This window comes from Lepidochelys kempii, chromosome 1, assembly GCF_965140285.1.
Source record: "Lepidochelys kempii isolate rLepKem1 chromosome 1, rLepKem1.hap1, whole genome shotgun sequence".
NCBI lineage: Eukaryota > Metazoa > Chordata > Testudines > Cheloniidae > Lepidochelys > Lepidochelys kempii.
In genome coordinates, this window is record NC_136380.1 from 119152997 (window position 1) to 119174105 (window position 21109).

The 21109-nt window shown below is 44.8% G+C and overlaps 1 protein-coding gene across 1 annotated transcript in view; it reads left to right on the forward strand.

Annotated features, from left to right (window-relative positions):
- Positions 1 to 975: 975 nt before the first annotated feature.
- The window catches only part of LONRF2 (LON peptidase N-terminal domain and ring finger 2), a 50256-nt gene continuing 30122 nt past the window's right edge, over positions 976 to 21109 (forward strand). The window contains exon 1 of the mRNA XM_073352092.2: positions 976 to 1933. Coding sequence (XP_073208193.1) covers positions 1264 to 1933 — 670 coding nt within the window. The 5' untranslated portion in view covers positions 976 to 1263. The remainder of the gene's footprint in view (positions 1934 to 21109) is intronic.

Sequence of the window (21109 nt, forward strand, 5' to 3'; positions counted from 1 at the left end):
CAGGTGAATGAGCCTCTGATAGTGTGGCTGATGTTATTAGGCCCTGTGATGGTGTCCCCTGAATAGATATGTGGACACAGTTGGCAACGGGCTTTGTTGCAAGGATAGGTTCCTGGGTTAGTGGTTCTGTTGTGTGGTATGTGGTTGCTGGTGAGTATTTGTGCGTATAAAAGATCTTCTACACTTTCCACAGTATGCATCCAATGAAGTGAGCTGTAGCTCATGAAAGCTTATGCTCAAATAAATTGGTTAGTCTCTAAGGTGCCACAAGTCCTCCTTTTCTTTTTGCGAATACAGACTAACACGGCTGTTACTCTGAAACCTATGAAAAATGGCACGTTCTTATTTATCTGCTCTTGTTCCTTAGAATAATTTCTGCATGCACATTAGACTAAAATAAATCTTGTCTCCTTTCGGTTAGTCTCTAAGGTGCCACAAGTCCTCCTTTTCTTTTTGTGAATACAGACTAACACAGCTGCAACTCTGAAACCATTTTACTCCTGTTAGCCCTGCAGAAATAGCTGGTTTCCATTGAGACTCACGCATCAACTGCTTTTAACTAAGCTCCGAGTGCATTATCTTTTACTGCTGCTGCTGCACCACCCATGAAGAACCCAGCAGCCTGACTTTCAGATCCCAAACTGAGTTGGCAGGGGCTGGTAGGTGAAGAAAAAGCATCGTTTTACATATAAGCTGAGCGAATGTGAAGAGGAATGAGTGAAAAGCAACAGCCCAGGAACTTCAAGCTGCTCCTTTCCCAAATTGCGTGTGTAAGAGTGTACTAGCGCCTGCCTCCTAAGGCACCAGAGCAAGTCAGGGGGCTGACGTCCCTCCAGTTACGAAGGCGTGGAGGAGCCAGGACCGAGCCCTTTCCATCCACGCAGAGGGGCTTGCAGCGGCGGGGCGCTCTCTGCAGGGCAGCGCCCCCCACCCCGCGCTGAGCACGGTCCTTTGCCCGGCACCGAGCAGGCTCCCAGCCCGCAGGGAGCTCCCCTCGCTCAGCCGGCCGGGGGCGGGGGCGGGGGCGGTGCGATCTCCGGGCCGCCGCTCCCCACCGCGGCGGCTGGGCGGGAGGCGGCGGCGCGTTACACAGCCATTACATAATAAATGAGCCGGTGGAGGGGCGGGGGCAGGCGCCCGCGACAGGGGGAGGCAGCGAGCGAGGCAGGCAAGCAGGCAGGGCCGCCCCCCGGGCCGGAGCCTGCCAGGAAGGAGGCGCGGGCCGGCGGCATGGAGTAGGCGCCGGCGAGCGGAGCGGGCGGCATGGAGCCGAGCCCGAGCCCGGGGCCCTGCGCCGAGATGCTGCAGGTGGCCGAGGAGGCCTTTCGCGGCGGCAACTTCGAGCTGGCGGCCGAGATCTACGGCTCGCAGCTGGCCGAGCTGCCGCAGCCCGAGCGGGGCCTCTGCCTGCGCCGGGGGGACGCGCTGGCCCGCGCCGGCCGCATGGCCGAGGCCCTGGAGGCCTACAGCGCCGCCGCCCGGCTGGGCCGCCTGCGGCCCGAGGAGCTGCGGGAGCTGGCGGAGAGCCTGGCCCTCAGCCTCCGCGAGAAGGCGCTGCGCCTGCCGCCCTGGCCCGGCGGCGGCGGCGGCCCCGAGGGGGCGGGCGAGGCGCTGGGCGACCCCGCCTGCTGCCGCCCGCCCGAGCTGCTCGGCTGCCCCCTGTGCCGGCGGCTGCTCTGCGAGCCGGTGACCCTGCACTGCGGCCACACCCGCTGCCGGCGCTGCGCCGAGCCCGGCGACTGCTGCCACCGGCCCCGCCGCGCCGCCGACGGCCCCGCCAGCGCCCGGGTCAACGTGGTGCTGGGCAACCTGCTGGAGAAGTGGCTGGAGGGGGAGAGCCGGGCGCGGCGGCTCCGCGCCGAGGGGGACGAGCTGCGGGACAGGCAGGAGCTGCCGGCCGCGCTGGAGAAATACAACCAGGCCCTGGAGACCGGTGAGTGTCCGGCTGGGCCCTGCGGCCGAGCCCTGCCCCGCTCCCTGCCCTCGGCTAGGCTGCAGCAGCAGCCGCCGCCGCCCCCGGCCCGGCCTCCCCCAGCGTGTCCTTTGTCTCCGGGCGCTGCCTCCCGCACTGCCCTGTGCTGAGTCCACGTGGGTCAGTGTGTTCGGGCGCCGCGTGCTGCTGACTGGTTCTAAGTTTAGCCTCTAGTTCGTACTGCCGCTGTCCTAAACCATTTCCCTTGTAGTGCCCTCTGGCTCCCTTTCCACCGGCCGGGCACGAAGCCGTGGATTCTGGGAGATTAGTGAAGACCACCCGTGTACTCCAGGGAGAGGCGTGGTTGAGCCGCTTTAGCTAGCCTAGGTGCACTCTGTCAATAAAAGGGGGTGCAATGACCCCTTATAGACCCGCATGCACGCAAACCTGTTGGAACAGGTTCTTTATGTAGACACAAGGGGTATGTGTTAAGGGGCTAGAATGGTTCTTTGACTGTTAAATTATTTAGCACCTTTGTAGCACCACATGCTGCTGTTGTCACGGTATATTTTGGGGGGCACCTAGACAGCAGCCAAAGAAGGAGGTGGGTGCTTTCTGCTTTGCCAAATTCTGCCACACTGTAAATATATAGAGGAAACCAATCTGAAATCCTAGTCATAGTAAATGAGTTACACAATTTTGGATGCTACATCTGGCCTTGAGTTGTCCTGCCGGTTTCTATGGCTTTACCATCACATTTTTCTTTAAAAATAAAACAACAACAACAACAAAAACTTTCTCCTGTTGGCGTGTAAAAGATCCATGCAAACAGTATATATGGGGAAACTCAAGGTGCTGTCAAATGAAGTGAAATAAGAGACTAACTTCTTTTTAGTTAGTCTAGATACAGTCTAGTCTACTTTAATATTGTGATTATTCACCTCTTAAAATTGACTGTGTTCCTTAATAGCGTGTGTGTGTTGGGGGGGGGATTCTCGCCCCTTTGTAGTAACTAATAGCGAAAGTGAAGCAATATAATTCATTGGGTATTTGTACTATTTGTTACATTTTTTTTACATGGGACAATAGAGACAGAGTAGTCAGGTTTGCAATTTGTGTCCAGTTAACCCTGGTTCTCATTGCTTGCTCAACACTGCAGTTGATTGACTTGTAAACATAGAGGGGGACTGTTTTGTTCTTTGGGGTAAATAGTGGAATAGCAAAACAGAGATGGAAATATATCCAGTACTGTCCTGTTATTGAAATGTAGTAGTAATGGAATATTTCTGCTGGCCTTGACTTGTGAAAACTTTATTTTGAAAACCTGTGTCGGAAAAATGCCCTATTTGATATAGCTTAAGTAGTTTAATTTGCATAAGCAAAATTGAAACAGGGCACTCTTGAATCAAAATAAGTGTCCACACGCAGACTTGCACTGAAATATCAAAAAGTGTGAATTACCAGTTTAATTATTTTGGTGCAACTTTGTGTAGACAAGCCCCTAGAGTACTTCTTCATTCTCTCTCTGAAATGGTTTTGTGAGCCTTTATGCCTCAAAAGTTATAGTAAAATATACCCAATATCTTAAAAAAAAATTTTGTTCAAAGAAGGGGCTGGTATTTGGAATTTGCAGGGATATAAACACAAACCTGGCACTGTATTTGGAAATGCACTGCCAGGTAACACTGTCACTAGTATGACAAATTTCAAATGAAGGATTAATTCTGGCCTTGTAAAATTGTGCAAATAGCTTACTTACTGCAGACCACTCCTTGATGATTTGTGGAGAGTTGGCAGGTCACACTGTCCTAAGAGCACTTTTTTTATAGATGCATGTGCTTTTAAAAAACAAACCAAAAACTGCCTTTGAAAGAGCCAGTGTTTTACAGGAAGAGGAAAGGAAACAGGAGCCATCTTGATCTTTCTTGAGTGGTAACAGCTAATTTACACTCCATCATTTTATATGTATAGTTGGGATTATGCTTTCCAGTGTGCATTACTTTGCATTGATCAACATTAAATTTCATCTGCCATTTTGTTGCCCAGTCACCCAGTTTTGAGAGATCCTTTTGTAGCTCTTCGCAGTCTGCCTGGGTCTTAACTATCTTTAGTAATTTTGTAGTATCTGCAAATTTTGCCACCTCACTGTTTACTCCTATTTCCAGATCATTTATTAGTATGTTGAATAAAACTGGTCCCAGAACAGACCCCTAGGGGACTCCACTATTTTCCTCTCTGTCAGTTCTGAAAACTGACCGTTTATACCTACCGTTTGTTTCCTATCTTTTAACCAGTTACCAATCCATGAGCGCACCTTCCCTCTTATCCCGTGGCAGCTTACTTTGCATAAGAGCCTTTGGTGAGGGATCATGTCAAAGGCTTTCTGAAAATCTAAATATACTATATCCACTGGATCCCCTTGGTCCACATGCTTGTTGACCCCCTCAAAGAATTCTAGTAGATTGGTGAGGCATGATTTCCCTTTACTAAAACCATGTTGACTCTTCTTCAACAAATTATGTTCATCTATATGTCTGACAATATTGTTCTTTAATATAATTTCAACCAGTTTGCCCGGTACTGAAGTCAGGCTTACAGGCCTGTAATTGCTGGGACCACCTCTGGAGCCCTTTTTAAAAATTGGCATCATGTTAGCTATTCTCTAGTCATCTGGTACAAAAGCTGATTTAAATGACTACAGTTAGTAGTTCTGCAGGTTCACATTTGAGTTTCTTCAGAACTCTTGGGTGAATACCATATGATCCTGGTGATGTATTGCTGTTTAACTTAGCAATATGTTCCAAAACCACCTCTAATGATACCTCAATTTGGGACAGTTCCTCAGATCTGTTTCCTAAAAAGAATGATCCATCAATGGCTATTAATGGGATGGGCAGGAATGGTATCCCTGACCTCTGTTTGCCAGAAGCTGAGAATGAGCGACGGGATGGATCACTTGATGATTAACTGTTCTGTTCATACCCTCTGGGGCACCTGGCACTGGCCATTGTGGGAAGACGGGCTACTGAGCTAGATGGATCCTTGGTCTGACCCAGTAGGGCCATTCTTAGGTTCTTATCTTCTGTGGCTGGAGCTGCCAGTGGTAGAGAAATCCCTAGGGGAGAAGGGAATCAATTGGTAGGGTAGCATGTGGAGGTAGGAGAAAAGGACCGGGGGAATGGAGGACCAAGCAGTACAGTAGTAATGTGCAATGGAGAGAAGAGGCAAATAGGTGGGAGGTAGAGATAGAATGATCCCCCCCCCCTTTTTTTTAAAAGGACAAAATACTGCTTCTTGTATCCTTGTGACAGACTAGATGTTTTTCCAGAACTGTACACAAGCAATGGCTGTTTCCGTCACTGCAGCGAGGTCCTCCTTTGTACAGGTCTCCCCAAGGAGTCTGCAAACAAGCAGGTGATCCCTGGTCTGCACTTCAGCACACTTGCATGTATTAGTGTTTAGAGTAGCCCCATTTCATCATGCTAGTTTTTGATCTACCAGTTGGTGTACGTGGGCGGTTCAGACCTCGCCACATTAAACAGACTTTAGCCCCTCCAGGAAGGCCCTCCTGGGTTCCAAATCTATTTCAGTGCATCCAACTGCATGCAGTCTTTCATTCCATAACCTCAGTAGTGCTTTGCCAGCTGTCGTATCGAAAGGCAAAACACTGGTCATAAAACTTTTGTGATTTAAGGCATTTGGTTACTCCTGAGTGACCATATAATATATGCCATCTGCTGTGATCTTTCTCTTTGGCTTGCTACCTTCCTCTTAGAATCATAGAATATCAGGGTTGGAAGGGACCTCAGGAGGTCATCTAGCCCAACCCCCTGCTCAAAGCAGGACCAATCCCCAATTTTTGCCCCAGATCCCTAAATGGCCCCCTCAAGGATTGAACTCGCAACCCTGGGTTTAGCAGGCCAATGCTCAAACCACTGAGCTATCCCACATAGTGCAACGCCAGCCAATAAGTACAGGCTATTCTTTGATCTTGGCTTTAGACATCCTGTTTTTACATGACAGCTGTCATTTAGGACAGGATTTAGTTTTTTAGCGTGGATTGATCGTTCCCACACTGGACATACATACTCTGCTATGGAGTAGCACACAGCAATAGCAGTGGTTTGCAAAGTAGCTGGATTATCTCCCCACTCTGAGGTGACCAACTTTCGAAGAATGTTGTTGCAGATGCTAACTTTCCCTTTCACCTTCTCTTCATGTGCTTTGAAGGAAAGCATTTGGTCCAAGGTCATCTCCAGGTAGATCGCGTTCAGGTGATTAGTCAGTGGTATTCCATTCTAGTTGGTGATTAGTTTCCACTTTGATTCTTGATGGCATAAGTGAAGAACCATCACCTGTATCTTGGTTTGAAGCGATTCTTGATGTAGTAAGTTGAGATGTTGCTCATAGTCTGTTCTAGACGGTTGCAAAGTCCTTCTCCTGTGATGCGATGCATAGATCATCTGCCTATGGGTACAGGAGTCTGGTAGAAAGCGGATATACTTGCCACTGGATGAACAGTTTTCTGTTCCCTGAGTTCCCAGAGCAGGGGCTGTACTAGAGCAATCAAGAACCTGCTAGAACCAATTAAGACAGGCAAGCTAATTAAGACACCTGGAGCCAATTAAGAACATTCTAGAATCAGTTATGGCATGCAGACTAATCAGGACACCTGGTTTAAAAAGGACCTCCCATCAGTTACGGGCGGATGTGCAAGGAGCAGGGAGTGAGAGGATGTGCTGCTGGAGGACTGAGGAGTACAAGCGTGATCAGGCTTCAGGAGGAAGATCCTGTGGTGAGGGTAAAGAAGGTGTTGGGAGGAGGCCATGGGGAAGTAGCCCAGGGAGTTGTAGCTGTCATGCAGCTGTTACAAGAGACTCTGCAGACAGTTGCAATCCACAGGGCCCTGGGCTGGAACCTGGAGTAGAGGGTGGGCCCGGGTTCCCCCCATACCCCTCAACTCCCTACTTGATATTGGAGGAGTTGACTTGGACTGTGGGTTCCACCAGAGGGGAAGGTCTCTGGCCTGTTCCCCGATCCACTAGGTGGATCAGCAGAGACTTCAGGGATTGTTCGTCTTCCTTTCCCTATGCTGGCCAGTGATGAGGCTAACTGAGTGAATGGCAGGTTTGAGCCACTACCAAAAGTGGCCAAACTGAGGGCTGCCGTGAATCTCTGAGGCAAGCAAATCCACCAATAAGCGCAGGACCCACCAAGGCAGAGGAGGAACTTTGTCACACTGGTGTCAGGAGTGGGATCAGGCGCACAGCGGAGCAGAAGTAGGGTGTTTTTAAAAAAAAAAAAAAAAAAGAGGGAGAGGGGTGTGGGGTTTTTTTTGTTGGTTTGTTCCCCCCAACCCCCCGCACCACAATGGAGGATGTAGTGTGGGCACTTATACAAGCCACAGCTGCCCAGCAGGAGGCTATCTGTGTTCAGGCAGCCGCCCAACAGGAGGCAGTACTGCTGCATCAAGAGACCAATCACCCGTTGATAGACCAGGCTGCTCAAGACCATGCTATGTTGCGGGAACTGGTAAACCAGGTGAAGGCCCTTACAGAGCTGAATAGCAGCCATGATGGGACGCAGATCATACGGGCCAGCAATTGTCTGCAGAATATGACGCGGGAGGATGACATAGAGGCATACCTCCTGGCCTTTGAGAGGACAGCCCTACGGGAGGCTTGGCCTCAAGAACACTGGTCTGGCATCCTCACTCCATTCCTGTGTCCAGAAGGCATATTATGATCTGTCTGAAGAGGCTGCAGCACACTACCCCTGGCTGAAAGCAGAGATCCTGGCCAGATCTGGGGTAACGATCGCAGTGTGGGCCCAGTGGTATTGTGAGTGGAGGTACCAGGAAAACAAAAGCCCATGGTCCCAATTATATGACCTCCTCCATCTTGCACAAAAGTGGTTACGAACCGAGTCTTGGAGTCCAGAAGAGATACTAGAGGTTCTGGTCATTGACCAGTACATGCAAGGACATCCGCCAGACCTTCGCGCCTGGGTAAGCCAGAACGACCCCTCCACCTACAACGAGGTTGTGCCCTGGTAGAGAGGCGTAGGAGGACAAGGGAACTGACCCAACCAGCTAAGCAAGAGGCGCCCTGAGTTAAACTAGTGGCACCAACCCCCAGAGCTCAGGCAGCTGAGCCCCCAAGAAGGCCCAGGTGGAAAAACAGAGGGGCTGAAGGCCCACCAGAGGCCATTAAAAGTCAGAGCACTGAGGGTGAAGAGGATCGTGATGTTAGACTGCCTAAACCAAGAGACTGGGGAATGCCTAGGGCCCCATACAGATGTTACGCCTGCGGGGAGTGAGGAAACATAGTTGCACAGTGTCCCAATGCCCAGGAGTCTATGCAACGTAGCCTAGGCAACTGGCAAAACTCCCTAATTTACATTGTGGGGGTTGCACTAACCCCACACAAATATACCAGGCCACTGAGGTTAAATGGAGTAGAGACCACAGCACTGATAGATTCAGGGAGCGCCATCACGCTCATCTCAGGAAAGCTCGTGAAACATAGTCAGTTATCTACAGGTGAAACGCACAGGGGTGACATGCATCCATGGGACGGTTAGCTATTACCCCACCATCCTGGTAAAAATTGAAATCCAGAGGAAGTAGCAGGTATAGTGCCTAAACTCCCTTACCCGGCACTCATAGGGAGCGACTTCCCAGGATTTGATGACTTACTCCCAGTAGGGGGACTGGAGAAAGGGGAGGACCCTGAAGCTAGTGAGGCATCCATGGTAAACTATCAACCCCCAATTTTCTCTGAAATTTCCCCAGATGTTTTCTCCACTCAAGGCAGGGCAGAAAAAGAAAAAAGGAAAGAAGGGCAGCTAAGGCCTTGGGAACCCGAATACTGACCCAAAGCCAGAGGGTCTCTCTCGTAGGTAGGTGGACCTGGGCAGCTGGAAAGGAGGCCGTCCAGGAGGGAGAAGCACCTGAGCCAGACCCCAACCTTAATGCCTCTGAACCAGCAGAAGCAATAGAGACTCGTCCTCTAGAACTTGGGCAGACCAGCCCCGTGAGGGAAAATTTCGAACGGGACCAAGCCGAAGATCCAAGGTACAACAACATTAGGAAGAAGGTGGGGTCCCTGTGGAAGGGAAAACCCAGGGACCCAACCCCTACTTAATCATAAAAAAGGACCTCCCATAAGTTAGGGGAGGGTGTGCAAGGAGCAGGGAGTAAGAAAGGAGGACTTAAGAGTACAAGCATGATCAGGCTTCAGGAGGAAGATCCTGTGGTGAGGGTAAAGAAGGTGTTGGGAGGAGGCCATGGGGAAGTAGTCCAGGGAGTTGTAGCTGTCGCGCTGTTACAAGAGACACTGCAGACCGTTGCAATCCACAGGGCCGTGGGCTGGAACCCAGAGTAGAGGGCAGGCCCAGGTTCCCCCCATACTCCTCAACTCCCTATTTGATACCGGAGGAGTTGACCTGGATTGTGGGTTCCACCAGAGAGGAAGGTCCCTGGCCTATCTCCCGACCCACTAGGTTGGTCAGCAGAGACTGCGGGGATTGTTCTCCTCCCTTTCCCCATGCTGGCCAGTGATGCAGTTAGCTGAGTGAACGGCAGCTTTGAGCCACTAGCAAAAGTGGCCAGACTGAGGCCACTGCCATGAATCTCTGAGGCAAGCAAATCTGCCAATAAGTGCAGGACCCACTAAGGCAGAGGGGGATCTTTGTCACAAAATATATAAGTATAAAAATAAAATGTTGAAGAGAGTTGATGCTAGCACACTGTCCTGTGGGAGACAATTTTGTTGTCTCAAGCGGCTCCACTTCTTACAAAGTTCTATGTAAAAATGTCTCTTCTCCGGAAGAGATCGGATGAGCTGCACTAGGTGGGGGTCGTGCATCATATCTTAGACTTTGGCAAGCAGGTTTTGTTGGCTGACTGTATCATATGCAACTGAAAGGTCTAAGAACACCACGTCTGTCATCATCCCTCTCTTGATTCCCTCTTCTGCATGCTGGGGGATGTTTAGTATTTGGCCAGTGCAGGTCTTACCGAAATTTGGAAGTATTAGATCTTGTTAAATATGAAGTGAGAGGCAATTATAAAGGTGGTATAGAAGTGGTATTGGCCTGAAATTCTTTGGGTCGGAGGCATTCTTTCCTGAATTCAATAGAGCTGTTACACAGGCTTGTCGCCATAATTTGGGTAATCTAAAGGTTGATGAGCAATTGTTAAAAAGGCATAATACCCATACATGGTTGCATGGCCAAAGTGCTTAATTTGCTCCATGCATATGTCGTCAAGTCCAGCTGCTTTTCCATTCTTCAAGTGACTTGTTCCGGCATTGAGTTCATTTATTGTGTACAGCTGGCTGAAATGATTTTCTTCCAGATTAGTTTGCAGTTAGTACAAATACTACAATTAGTACTGTAAGCTGCTTGTTCAGAGCTTTCCAGTTGAGCAGAAGCTGGTGTGCCACCTGATTAACTGTGATTTTTGTGGTGGTGCTCTACTTTCTTCGGGTTATTATTCAGCTTGTGAAAGGTCAATGATGCTTTCCTGTTACTGTGGGTCATGTCTATTCCTTCAGTCAATTCTTCCATTTCTGTTGCCTTTCTTCTAGAAGCTTGTTAGTCAGGGCTGTCCCTGCCGTGATAGTATCTTCTGAGAGGATCTCTTTGGAACATTTGTGGGTATTTTTTGTGTTCGGCTGCTAGTGTGGGAATAAATCCTGGTATGTGCTCAGTTCTGCATCCGTGACTTATTGCACTGAAGCCCATTACAATTGCTGTAGTTACTATAGAGGGCTCATGCAAATAGAAGAGGCAGTCTTTGATTCCTAATAGTATGAAAAGTGTTTTGAGAGAGACCGTTATGATTCACAGTGTGAAAGCTAGAGAATGAATGCTGGTAAATGCAATAAAAATTGGTAGTTCTTATTTTTAGTCTCACTATTGATTTTGTACCCAGTGCATCAGACTTCAAAATGAAACGCTTATCTGCCTGTGGTTGATGACTCAGTATGCAGCATGTCTAGAAAATCCTTTCAGACTGGTGGTGAAAAGGTCCATCATGTAAAATATATACTGGAACTCCTGCTTCACTCTTTCATAGTTGCATGGGAGAAACTTGTTTGTGGTCAGATTTGTGAGCCTTTGGCCATACGCAGTTACACTTTCAACAAGAATTAATTGCTAGAAATAACTTAATGTTTACATTATTGTCTTAGGAAAAGTTGACATGGCTGTAAATAAAGCAAAGAGCTCCATGTCTTGCACTGTTAAATATGAAACCAGGTTTTGATCCATAAAGAGGAGCTATGTATCTATTGTTGGTTATCTGAGTCTGCATACCATTCCATCCAAACAGGTGCATAATTTTATTTAGGCAAAAAGTATACGTGCAAGGCATTCTCTGTGGAACATCTTCCACAGGGAAATTAAACAAAAATTGTGGGTATCCTGCATTTTTCTTTCTGCTCCACCTTTACAATCACTTTGTAGGACAATCTTGAATTGTCTCTCAGAACAAAATAATTGATTTCAATCTCTCTAATGGGCAGTATGTGGACTCTGCTCACTTTGTTGTGGCAGCATAGTATAATTTCTTTTAAAATGAGTTAGTGAAATGAGGACCAAAAACTCAAAGGGAGTGGAGCTGGAGATGCAAAAATGAAATGTTTAGATGAGGTATAAGGGGGGGGAGGAGAAAGGATGGGACCAAACAATCTCGATTAGCAGGCAAAAGGAAGGTAAATTAAATCTGTTGCACCACACCAACTGACAGTATGCCAGTGAATGTATCTCCTACTGTACAAAAAAAAAAATAAAGTAAAACAGTGATACTTCATCACCAATGGAGAATCTGATCTATCTTGAGTAAGATTGCTTCCCCCTCCACTGTGTCTTTGATCTAGGGAGGACACTTGTCTATGGAAAACATGTTCCCTTTCTTCTCCTCTTTTCAAAGTGATGGACAAAGCATTAAGACAGGGGAGGTCACTATTTGTACTTCTTCCAGGTGATGCTGTTAGCGGCCAATATGGATCGGGCCAGAGAAGCTGGCTGTTAGTCTCCTTCCCCCTCTTAACTGTGGAGAAGTGACAGGCCGTTCTTCCCGCTTTAAAGTCTCATCTTAAAGCAAACATACAGCTCAACAAAATAATCTATGGTAATGTAGAGGAGGGAAGAACCAGACAGCTGGAGTGGAGCAGGACAAATAACAGACTTGATGTAGGGTAGTATCGGAAGTGGATTTTTGTGTAGAAAAACTTTGATCCTCTGTTGTGAAATCTTGCTTTGATCCACTAATTCCATCATTAATAAAATATTTAGACCACTCTTGGGACCTATTACCTACCAAAATTAATCAGGTGGTGTGTATATATATTGGGACTTAAATAAGGTTGCTATCCCTGTTAAAACAATCAGTATTGTAACTGATGTGTTCTGATTTGGAGGCAGTTGCCTCACTGCACGAGTGTAGCTGGATTACTTAATAGTTATCTTGGACTTTCCTAACTATTTTTTAAAAAGTGATGTATACCCAAACTGTTACAAGAGTTTTTAGTTGCATGTATTCTACTGTTGAACTATAGAACCATAGGCTGGAATGTTATGGATCTTCAGTGAGTTTCACAGCAGCAGATCTAAACTCCAGTGGCTGAAGTGGCAAATAACCCTGTTGATGATTGTCTGATATGTATTTCTCAGAATTCAAGCTGATTGAAGAGCCGATGTTCAATTTAACTTTGCCTCATACTGATCTGCTACTTCATTCTGACTTGTTTCATTTGAAGCAATAGTGAGACGATAGCATAAACAAAGAATAGAGGAATGGAATGGCAGATGTATTGAGTAACATGACCAGAAAACTGTCAAAAGTTAGCATGGACTACTACAAGTTAAGAAGAAAATGTGATCTGGGATATCCGCTTTTCCACTAGCTCCACTATTATGAGTCACAGGCAGAGAGTGAGGGAGACCAAGATACTGCAATGCCCAAGGCCCCTGCCATGGCATCCATACAAATCCATCCTCCTCTTCCCAGAGTCTGAGGTGAAAGTGCTCTGTTGATAGACTAGATTTAGGAATAATGCAGTATTTCTGTATATCTTCCAGAGACTTGGAAGTGTCCTCTGAACACAGGAAACTCTTCTCCTGTAATGAAATAAAAATTTATTTTGAAGCTGAGCTACTGTGTATTTTTAAGAAACTGTGCAATTACTGGATGAAGTAGGTGGCAGTTACTCAGCAAGGAAGTTGACTGAATAGGGGTGTGCAACTGAAAGGTACAAAACCCAGTTGTGATCTTAGATTGCATCCAACTTCCTTGCAGAGAATAAAAATTAGAAGAATTATATTAAAGAATCTTATTATAAAAAAAATAAGAATTAAATATGGCATATAAGCTTTCTTTGTATGCAGGTACATTAAAAAATTATTGGCAATATAGTCCAGCAGTTAAATGTTTTTGCTTGTTTTCCAGGTATATGTGTAGCCTTCTTAAATGTATATATGATGGCCAACAAACTAGAAATGTTTGAGTTGCATGTATGTATCTGAAATATGCTCTGTTTTAGAGATTATAACCTTATCTTGGTTATTTCTTGTTTCATATTGTCATTGTTCTTGTGGGGGCTGAGAGGTAATGTACTTTGTTCCACACCACACTGTTGGCTTTAAGTTTCGTTTGTAGCTAATGGAATCTGGGCTGTGATCAACTCTAGGGTGAGAGCAGACTAGTCACTGGCTGGGGAGAGGGCAGGGGAGGGAAACTGTAAAGGGAATTGGTGCCTTCCGCTGCCAGAAGTTCCTCTGAACCTTTTTTGATAGCAAACATTAAGCTATCAAGCCAAAAGAACAAATTATCATGCCTCTGAGCACCTCCTAAGTAAGGCTAATAGACTCTTCTCAAAGGTAACAAGACAGCAGTAGTTTGTGGCAGTAGTCATATGATCTCCTTCTCCATGCTCAACTGGGCAACTGCAGTTTTTTAATGGTCTCCCAGGATGGAGCTTGTGTACAATACTGCTGTTCAGACCTCCTCTCACTAGGATTGTCAGCATATTCATCCTGTTGCACATACAACTCTGAACAGATTGCCCGTCTTGTAAAATAACACTGCAAAATTCTGCTCACGGGTAAGTGTGGCAAAGCTCCTGTTGAAGTTAATGAGACCTTTTTGTTTACCTGGAGACAGCATATGGCCCTTAGACTTTGTACAATAATTGACATTCTGGAACCCAGACTGTACAATTGCTTTATATCTGAACATGAGCATGAACCTTACCTAACATGAGGCCAACAGAGCTAGATGCTATCTGCGTCTAAAGTGCAGTGACTTGAGGATGTAATAGCAACCATTTCTAGTAAGAGCTTTAACAATAAAGGACACTTAAATTTAATTAAGCAGCATTTTTCTCTCAAAAAGAAAACCAATTTTAAAATCCTGTTTGTGGACCCTGTTAAACACTGTCAGGGTAGTGTACGTGACATTTCTCTCACTTCCACAGTTGCAGGTGACAAAGCTGGCCAAAAGCGATTCTGTAAATTGTCTGGTGCTTTCCTACCTGCTAGCCCTTAATGCTACAAATTGTCTGTAATAGATGTTGTAGCTTATGAATTGTCACATTATGCAGCCACATCTGAGATACTGCTAATATGTTTTTCTTATTTCTTTCATCCTCTTGTTTTCCCCAGCCTTCTGACTCTTCATTGTACAGCACCATGTGGAAGCAGAAAACAATAAAAAAAAGTTTATATTGAATGGTCTCTAATTTTAAAAGGAGGCTTGCCAAAGAAAAAGGAAATGTAGTCCCTGTTCACATTTTCAATACCAGGGTGGATAAACAATTATTAAAAAAACAAATAAAACCTATCTAAAGATTAGTTTTTAATTAAGATACATTATAGCTCAAAGCTATCTCATCATGGAATAGGGATTATAATTCTGTAATATGAGACAATATATTAATGTAATGTTTCAGAAAAGTTTTGTAAATGAGTTCCAATAGTTCATGGATTAGGGACCCAATCTTATGAAGTTCTAGGGGCTTCTGTATAGATCAATCTTTCTGTCTCCCCAATAGGACTCAGTGCTCAGTCTAGGAGATACCATCAGAGATACTTAGTTTTTCAGTTCTCAGACTGGATTTGTGTCTCCAGAAGTAACATGCTTGTTAACAGCAAAAATGTTTTTAAATAAATCTAGAGAGGTGAGAAATAACAGACCTCAGCTCTGTTGTCCCTCTGCAACTTTGTGTACACCGAGTCAATCCCTTACCTCTCTCTAAAAGTGTAAAGTTTCAAGAAGTTCAATGAATAGAAGATTGTTGGGGCAGAATAGATCTGGACAAGGAGAAGAAGTCTGGAGATAAATGTGAGAAGCAAGGGACATATGCTTGTTTTGTTAAAATATTATGTTTGCTGCAGAAGAAAAAAATCGAGAATACTTAAGGTTGTTTTAGTTAAATAAAACAATTTAAGTGTCTGTCTGGTGGTGATCTCCTAATACAGCATGGCAAGAAAATCCTCCAAATATTAATGATTAACCTGTTGAATTGGAGATAGTTCACCTCTCAGTGACTCCATAAATACCTGCTTAGATTACTTTTGGTAAATGAAATAACCAAGCAATCATTCATTTTCTGATATAGCTGTAAAACTAATCTGAAAAGTTTTCAAAATAAATCCCTGTTTAAAAATGTATAGCATGTACCTTCTAAAAATGAAACCTACATCTAACTCTGAATTTTGAAGAATATGTATTAAGGTTATAACAACCAACAAGAATACACTTTTATGTAGAAATCGGTGATTAAATTGAGTCTTCCTGACTAGTGATTTAAATCAAATCCACCCGTTTAATACACTTGACTGGCTGACCTTTTAAATAAAGGGTATGTTTGTAAAAGATGCAGTGCACCTGTCCTTTCAGTGAGGTGAGCATTCACAGGAACCATTCCTGTTATCCCAAATTGGATGATTCTTCTAGGTGGTTGCACACACTATAGCTTGTGTAGACTGAGCTCCCTGCACATACCAGGAGCTCTTTGCATCCCTCCATTACCCCCACAAGCTCCCTGTGTGCCACCTTCCCATCCCTCTCTATTGCAGACACTCCCTGCAAATCGCATGCCTCTCCCTCAAGTCAGATTCTCTGTTCCTCTCCATTATACCCTTGGTCTCCTATGCCAGGGTCTCTGCCCTCATTCTCCCTCCTTTCCTCACAGCAGGGCTTTTGCTTTCTCCTCTCCCCAACCAGGTCCTTGCTTTCCCCTCACCATCTCTTCTCCCACCCCCAGCTATTGTCTTCCTCATCTCCACCATGTTGTCCCTTCATTCCCTCGTGCCTTCTTGCTCCACCCTTCCACTGCCCTCTGGGTCCCTGCTTCTCCCCTGATAAAACCCTCCTGGAAGGCTCCCATTTCTGTAAGAGTCCAGGCTACAGACAGTTGCCCCATGCAGCAAATTAAACTGCTGTTTCTGATATGATTAGGTAGCAGCAGTGGGCCCCCAGAGAGATTACTGGGCATGCAGCACTAGGAAGTCTAGACCCGGCTGCCCCCATTTTTCCACTAACTCAAGCTTTTCTAGTATTCCAATCTGCACCAAATTCACTAGGCTTGTGCCCGTTGATGCTGGCAACATTCCCTAAATTTTTTGAATTGATGAGGGAGCGTTCACAGAGCTTGGGGGCAGGAGGGGAAAGTCCGCTCGGACTACTCCAAGGATGGTGGCAGCGATGCTCTACTCTGACTCCAGGTGTGGAATTTGCAGGAGGGTGATGCGGTGCCCCTAGTTGTCTGGGAGCAGCAGGAGGGGTGGTCACTCTCAAGAGCCATCTGTTTGGTGGAATGGTATTGGTGAGAGCCCTGCATAAGAATTTTCTCAACTAAAGTAAAAAGAAAAGGCGTACTTCTGGCACCTTAAGAGACTAACAAATTTTTTAGAGCATAAGCTTTCGTGAGCTACAGCTCACTTCTTTGGATGCATTCAACTAAAGTGTGAAGCAGGGGACCTGCAACTTATAATCTACTTGAGGTCTTTGGCGTGGGCATGTTTCTTTATTCTGTGTTTGTACAGTGCCTACCACAATGGGGTCCTGGCCTATGATGAGAGCTCATATGTGCTATAGCAGGTTCTCAACCTCTTTATCATTTTGGGCCACAGGTTAAGAACCACAAATCCCCTTCCCAGAGAACCCTCCACAGAGTGGAGTCAGGAGTGGAGCACTTGAGAGTTCCCATTAACTTCAAAGTAAACTTTTACAGTAGAGTTCAGTTATTGGAGCTGGTCTGGACTCAACCAGGTTTTATAGCTCACTGTCAAAACCTGACCTAGAACAGAACCAGCAAGTTTCATATCAGAAACAATTAACTGGAAAGGCTGAGACTTGAAGTCATAAAAGTTGCAGGGTTTTTTACAAACAAGAAATTATGGTTCTATTTGTGAGATATTTAGGTGCTTTTTCTTTGAGTTCACATATCTTTCTTCTCAAATTTGAAGCAACTTTTATAGAGATGGAGTATGAACAGGGAACACATTCACAGCTAATGTAGTCCTGGATTTTACCATGAGAGTCCCAGGTTGGGAAACTGACTCTAGATGAGTATGACAAAGGTAAATTGTTCAGCAGAGCAGTCCTAGAATTGGGCAATCCTACTTCCACTGACAGTTATGTTAGCAGTATTGTATGCCATGTCCAAAGTTTCACATCATAATTGCACTCATCTTTCTTCCTTGGAGTCTGCTCCCCTCCCTGCTTCAGAAAAAGTGTACGTAAACTCTGAATATGAGGCACTACAGTTATCTGTTTTGAAGCTGTCCGCATCCCACCCTGCAGTAGAGGGCTGCAGGGGGTTAGAGAAAGGATCCATGTTGGCTAAAGCCAGAAAGCCGGTTCTAAAAAGTGAAGAAACAACTGAATTCCTGTTCAAAAGTGGGGGCTTCTACATAATTTACCAGAACTCATTACTAGTTAAGGGAAGACTATGACATAAGTGTTTTATAGCATCACACACAGATCAGGACCCCCTTGGGTTAGGGGCTGTACAAAGGCAGAAAAGATTATTCCTGTCATAAAGAGCTTCCAGTCTAAGTACTGACTTACATAATAGCAGATAATAATGGCTGCCCCTTCTGCCCACCTTTCTGAAAGGCCATGCATTTCAACAACCTTCTCTAGCCCAGAAGAACGAGGAGGGACTCTAATAAGTTGGACTTCCTGAGCTGTTCACAAGGGTTATGGTAGTCTTCTCCCTTTTGGAGGTAATAGGGGAAGGAGGTCAGGTTGCCCTCATTTCCCTATGATAGAGAAGAGGACATGGCTATTATTTATTTGACTAGCTCTGAAGCGCTTCCTGGTTTCTGTGCAGAAAGTGTCTGATTTGTCTTTGCTCCAGTTGGAAAATATTTCTGAAAATGGAATGGTCTTTAGCAAAAAAATAAAACTAACTTGATTGTTGGGGAAGAGGATGTTTTACAGCCATTTAAAGAATTAATCAAGGTAATGTTTAATTTGCAGAACACAATATAACCGTTGTCAATTACACGTTTTTAGACCTTTTGTGAGATTTCTCACAGAAGAAAACACTCTTATGACTGTAAATTATGTGGGATTTGTTTTTTTGTTTTTTTTTTTTTAAAAAAACAAAACACAAATGAAGTGCGTGTCTCTCTCTAGCACATGTTTCAAATGAATGATACCCTTTCTGGAAAGGGTTTGAGCTAAAAAGGAAATCTCATGTCCCTCCTTAAGTGCCCTATATCAAATTTGCTTAAAACATGACTCGGAAACCTGATCCTTTTTAGCTGTTGCATTGCACAGAAAAATGAAAGTGGGAGTTATGCTTACCTAGAGATGATCTCATCCACTCATTCTTATGAGGTAGGGATTCTTTACATCTGGATTTTTTTTTTTTTTAATCTTGCAGACTTCTGTTGCTGTTTTAACAATTGAATCTGTTTGGTTGCAGAATAGCATTAATACTATTTCAGGTGTTGGTCTAAAATATACTAGGTACTTTACTGAAAATAACAGATGAGAATTTGCTCTAAAGCGTTTAGTTTAAGGACCTGATCCTGTGTTTGGGCATGTGCAAGCAGATCTGTATGGTTGCAGAGTCCCTCTGAAGCCCATAGTGTTACACCTGGTTGTAGGAGTCTGTATAGATTAGATTGCAGGATCAGGACCTAAATGAATCTTGGTCAGATACAGGAGTGGGTGGCAAAACAGATAACGTCCAAGGAAGATGAAGGCTGAGGAGGAATAAATACAGAATTGGTTGTGCAGTACACTAAATGTTTTTGATTTGTTTTTTTTAAACTAGGCACATGTGAGAGTAATATGTACAATTAAATGATGCATGATGTACTAATAATACAAGAACGTCATTGGTTAAGACCTTTTCATTTTTAGTATGTTAACTGCAATCTCTCTTGCTATAATGGGAAAAGGGACAAAGTAGAGTGGGAGTGCAAAGTTTTGAACTAATTCTAACTTTGTAATTATCTTATATTTTTGTTTAGTTTTGGTACAAAGTTCGTTTCAGGGGACACACTTATTTTTTCACTTCCGTGTTCAAATGTTTTGAGTTTTCACAGAAAACAAGACTCTAATGCTATAAAAATACAGATGAATTCAAATTATAAAAATGAAAATAGCATATTTCACCATTATCTGTGTGCATTACTTAATATTTTATTGGTATGGCTTTTTACAGATGCATAAAGTACTCTTAATACAAAAGAGAATAAAGCAGTACGGCATTATTTCTGGAGAACATGTTCAGTCAGCTGCAGAAAAAGGGAGAGGTTTTTAGAAGTATCTCTACACCCCCCCCACACCCCTGGGAGGAAAGGGGGAATAATCTTAGAACAAAGAAAGCAAAGCTTTAAAACGATAGCCTAAAGATATGTGTAATGATAACATTTTGATTTTTAAAGATTTGTATTGGACTAATCAAGTTAAGTGCTAGCTAGCTAATATAATTTTGACTTGACTGCTGTTACCTTTGTGGGGCACCCGCTTCCCCCCCCCACACACACACACACACGTTCCCTGCCTCTTTTTAATTGATTTTTAAATCACTTATGTCTAGTCTTACAACTAGACTGAGAGCTCTTTTGGGGCAGGGATAGCTGCTATTTCTTTACAGTGCTCAGCATGATTAAGCCCCCAGTCTGGATTAAGGCCTCAGGATGTTACAAATAGGGGATCCATTAAGTAAACTTCAAATGGGGGAAGAGGTGGACAGAAATGGTATTAAAACATCCACTTCCTTTCGAGACATCACTGCTACCTTTCTCTGAGGAATGCAGCTCTACCACTGAAATTGCCTCGTAAACAACCACCTTCCTTATGCAAGAGATGCCAGGTGTTCTGTTTGTGGAAGTCAATGAATAAGTAGCTTCCCTTGAAAGATACTGCCAAGCCTGCTTGTATTGTACTCTTTTGAGATAAAGTATGATCTTGGAAACTTCTCTACTCTTCAGTCATGGCATGCTTTGTCCTTTTTTTGTTTAGCAACATTAAAATTCCCTTGCCCTGTTTCATGAGAGCAGGAAAACATGGTGGTTCTTGTTTGCCTCATTTGCTTTCATAGAATATCAGAGTTGGAAGGGACCTCAGGAGGTCATCTAGTCCAACCCCCTGCTCAAAGCAGGACCAATCCCCAGTATTGCCCCAGAGCCCTAAATGGCCCCCTTGAGCTCACAACCCTGGGTTTAGCAGGCCAATGCTCAAACCACTGAGCTATCCCTCCCCCATAAGCATCAGTGATTGTCAACATTTACATAACAGGGTTTGCTAACTTGCTCCCTCTATTGGCTACATAGCCAAAATAGTGTGATCATGTATTAGCAATAAAAGATGTTGTTTAGTAGCTTGTTGGGGGTTTTTTTCTTCTTAATTTTTCACTGACTTATAATTGGCCCAAGGCTATCTGATTCCCCAGTCTGTGTTAGTATCCATTGATACAAATGGAGGTATACTACTGAAGCGTCCCTAAACCAAAGTGTAACACTGACAGATCCACAGAACTCTGAAAATTATGCTGAGCACTCAAGTGTACAAAGCTCTGTACAAACACTGTTCTCCATAGAGAGATAGTTAATATTCTAATAGTACCTAGATGCATCCGATGAAGTGAGCTGTAGCTCATGAAAGTTTATGCTCCAATAAATTTGTTAGTCTCAAAGGTGCCACAAGTACTCCTTTTCTTTTTG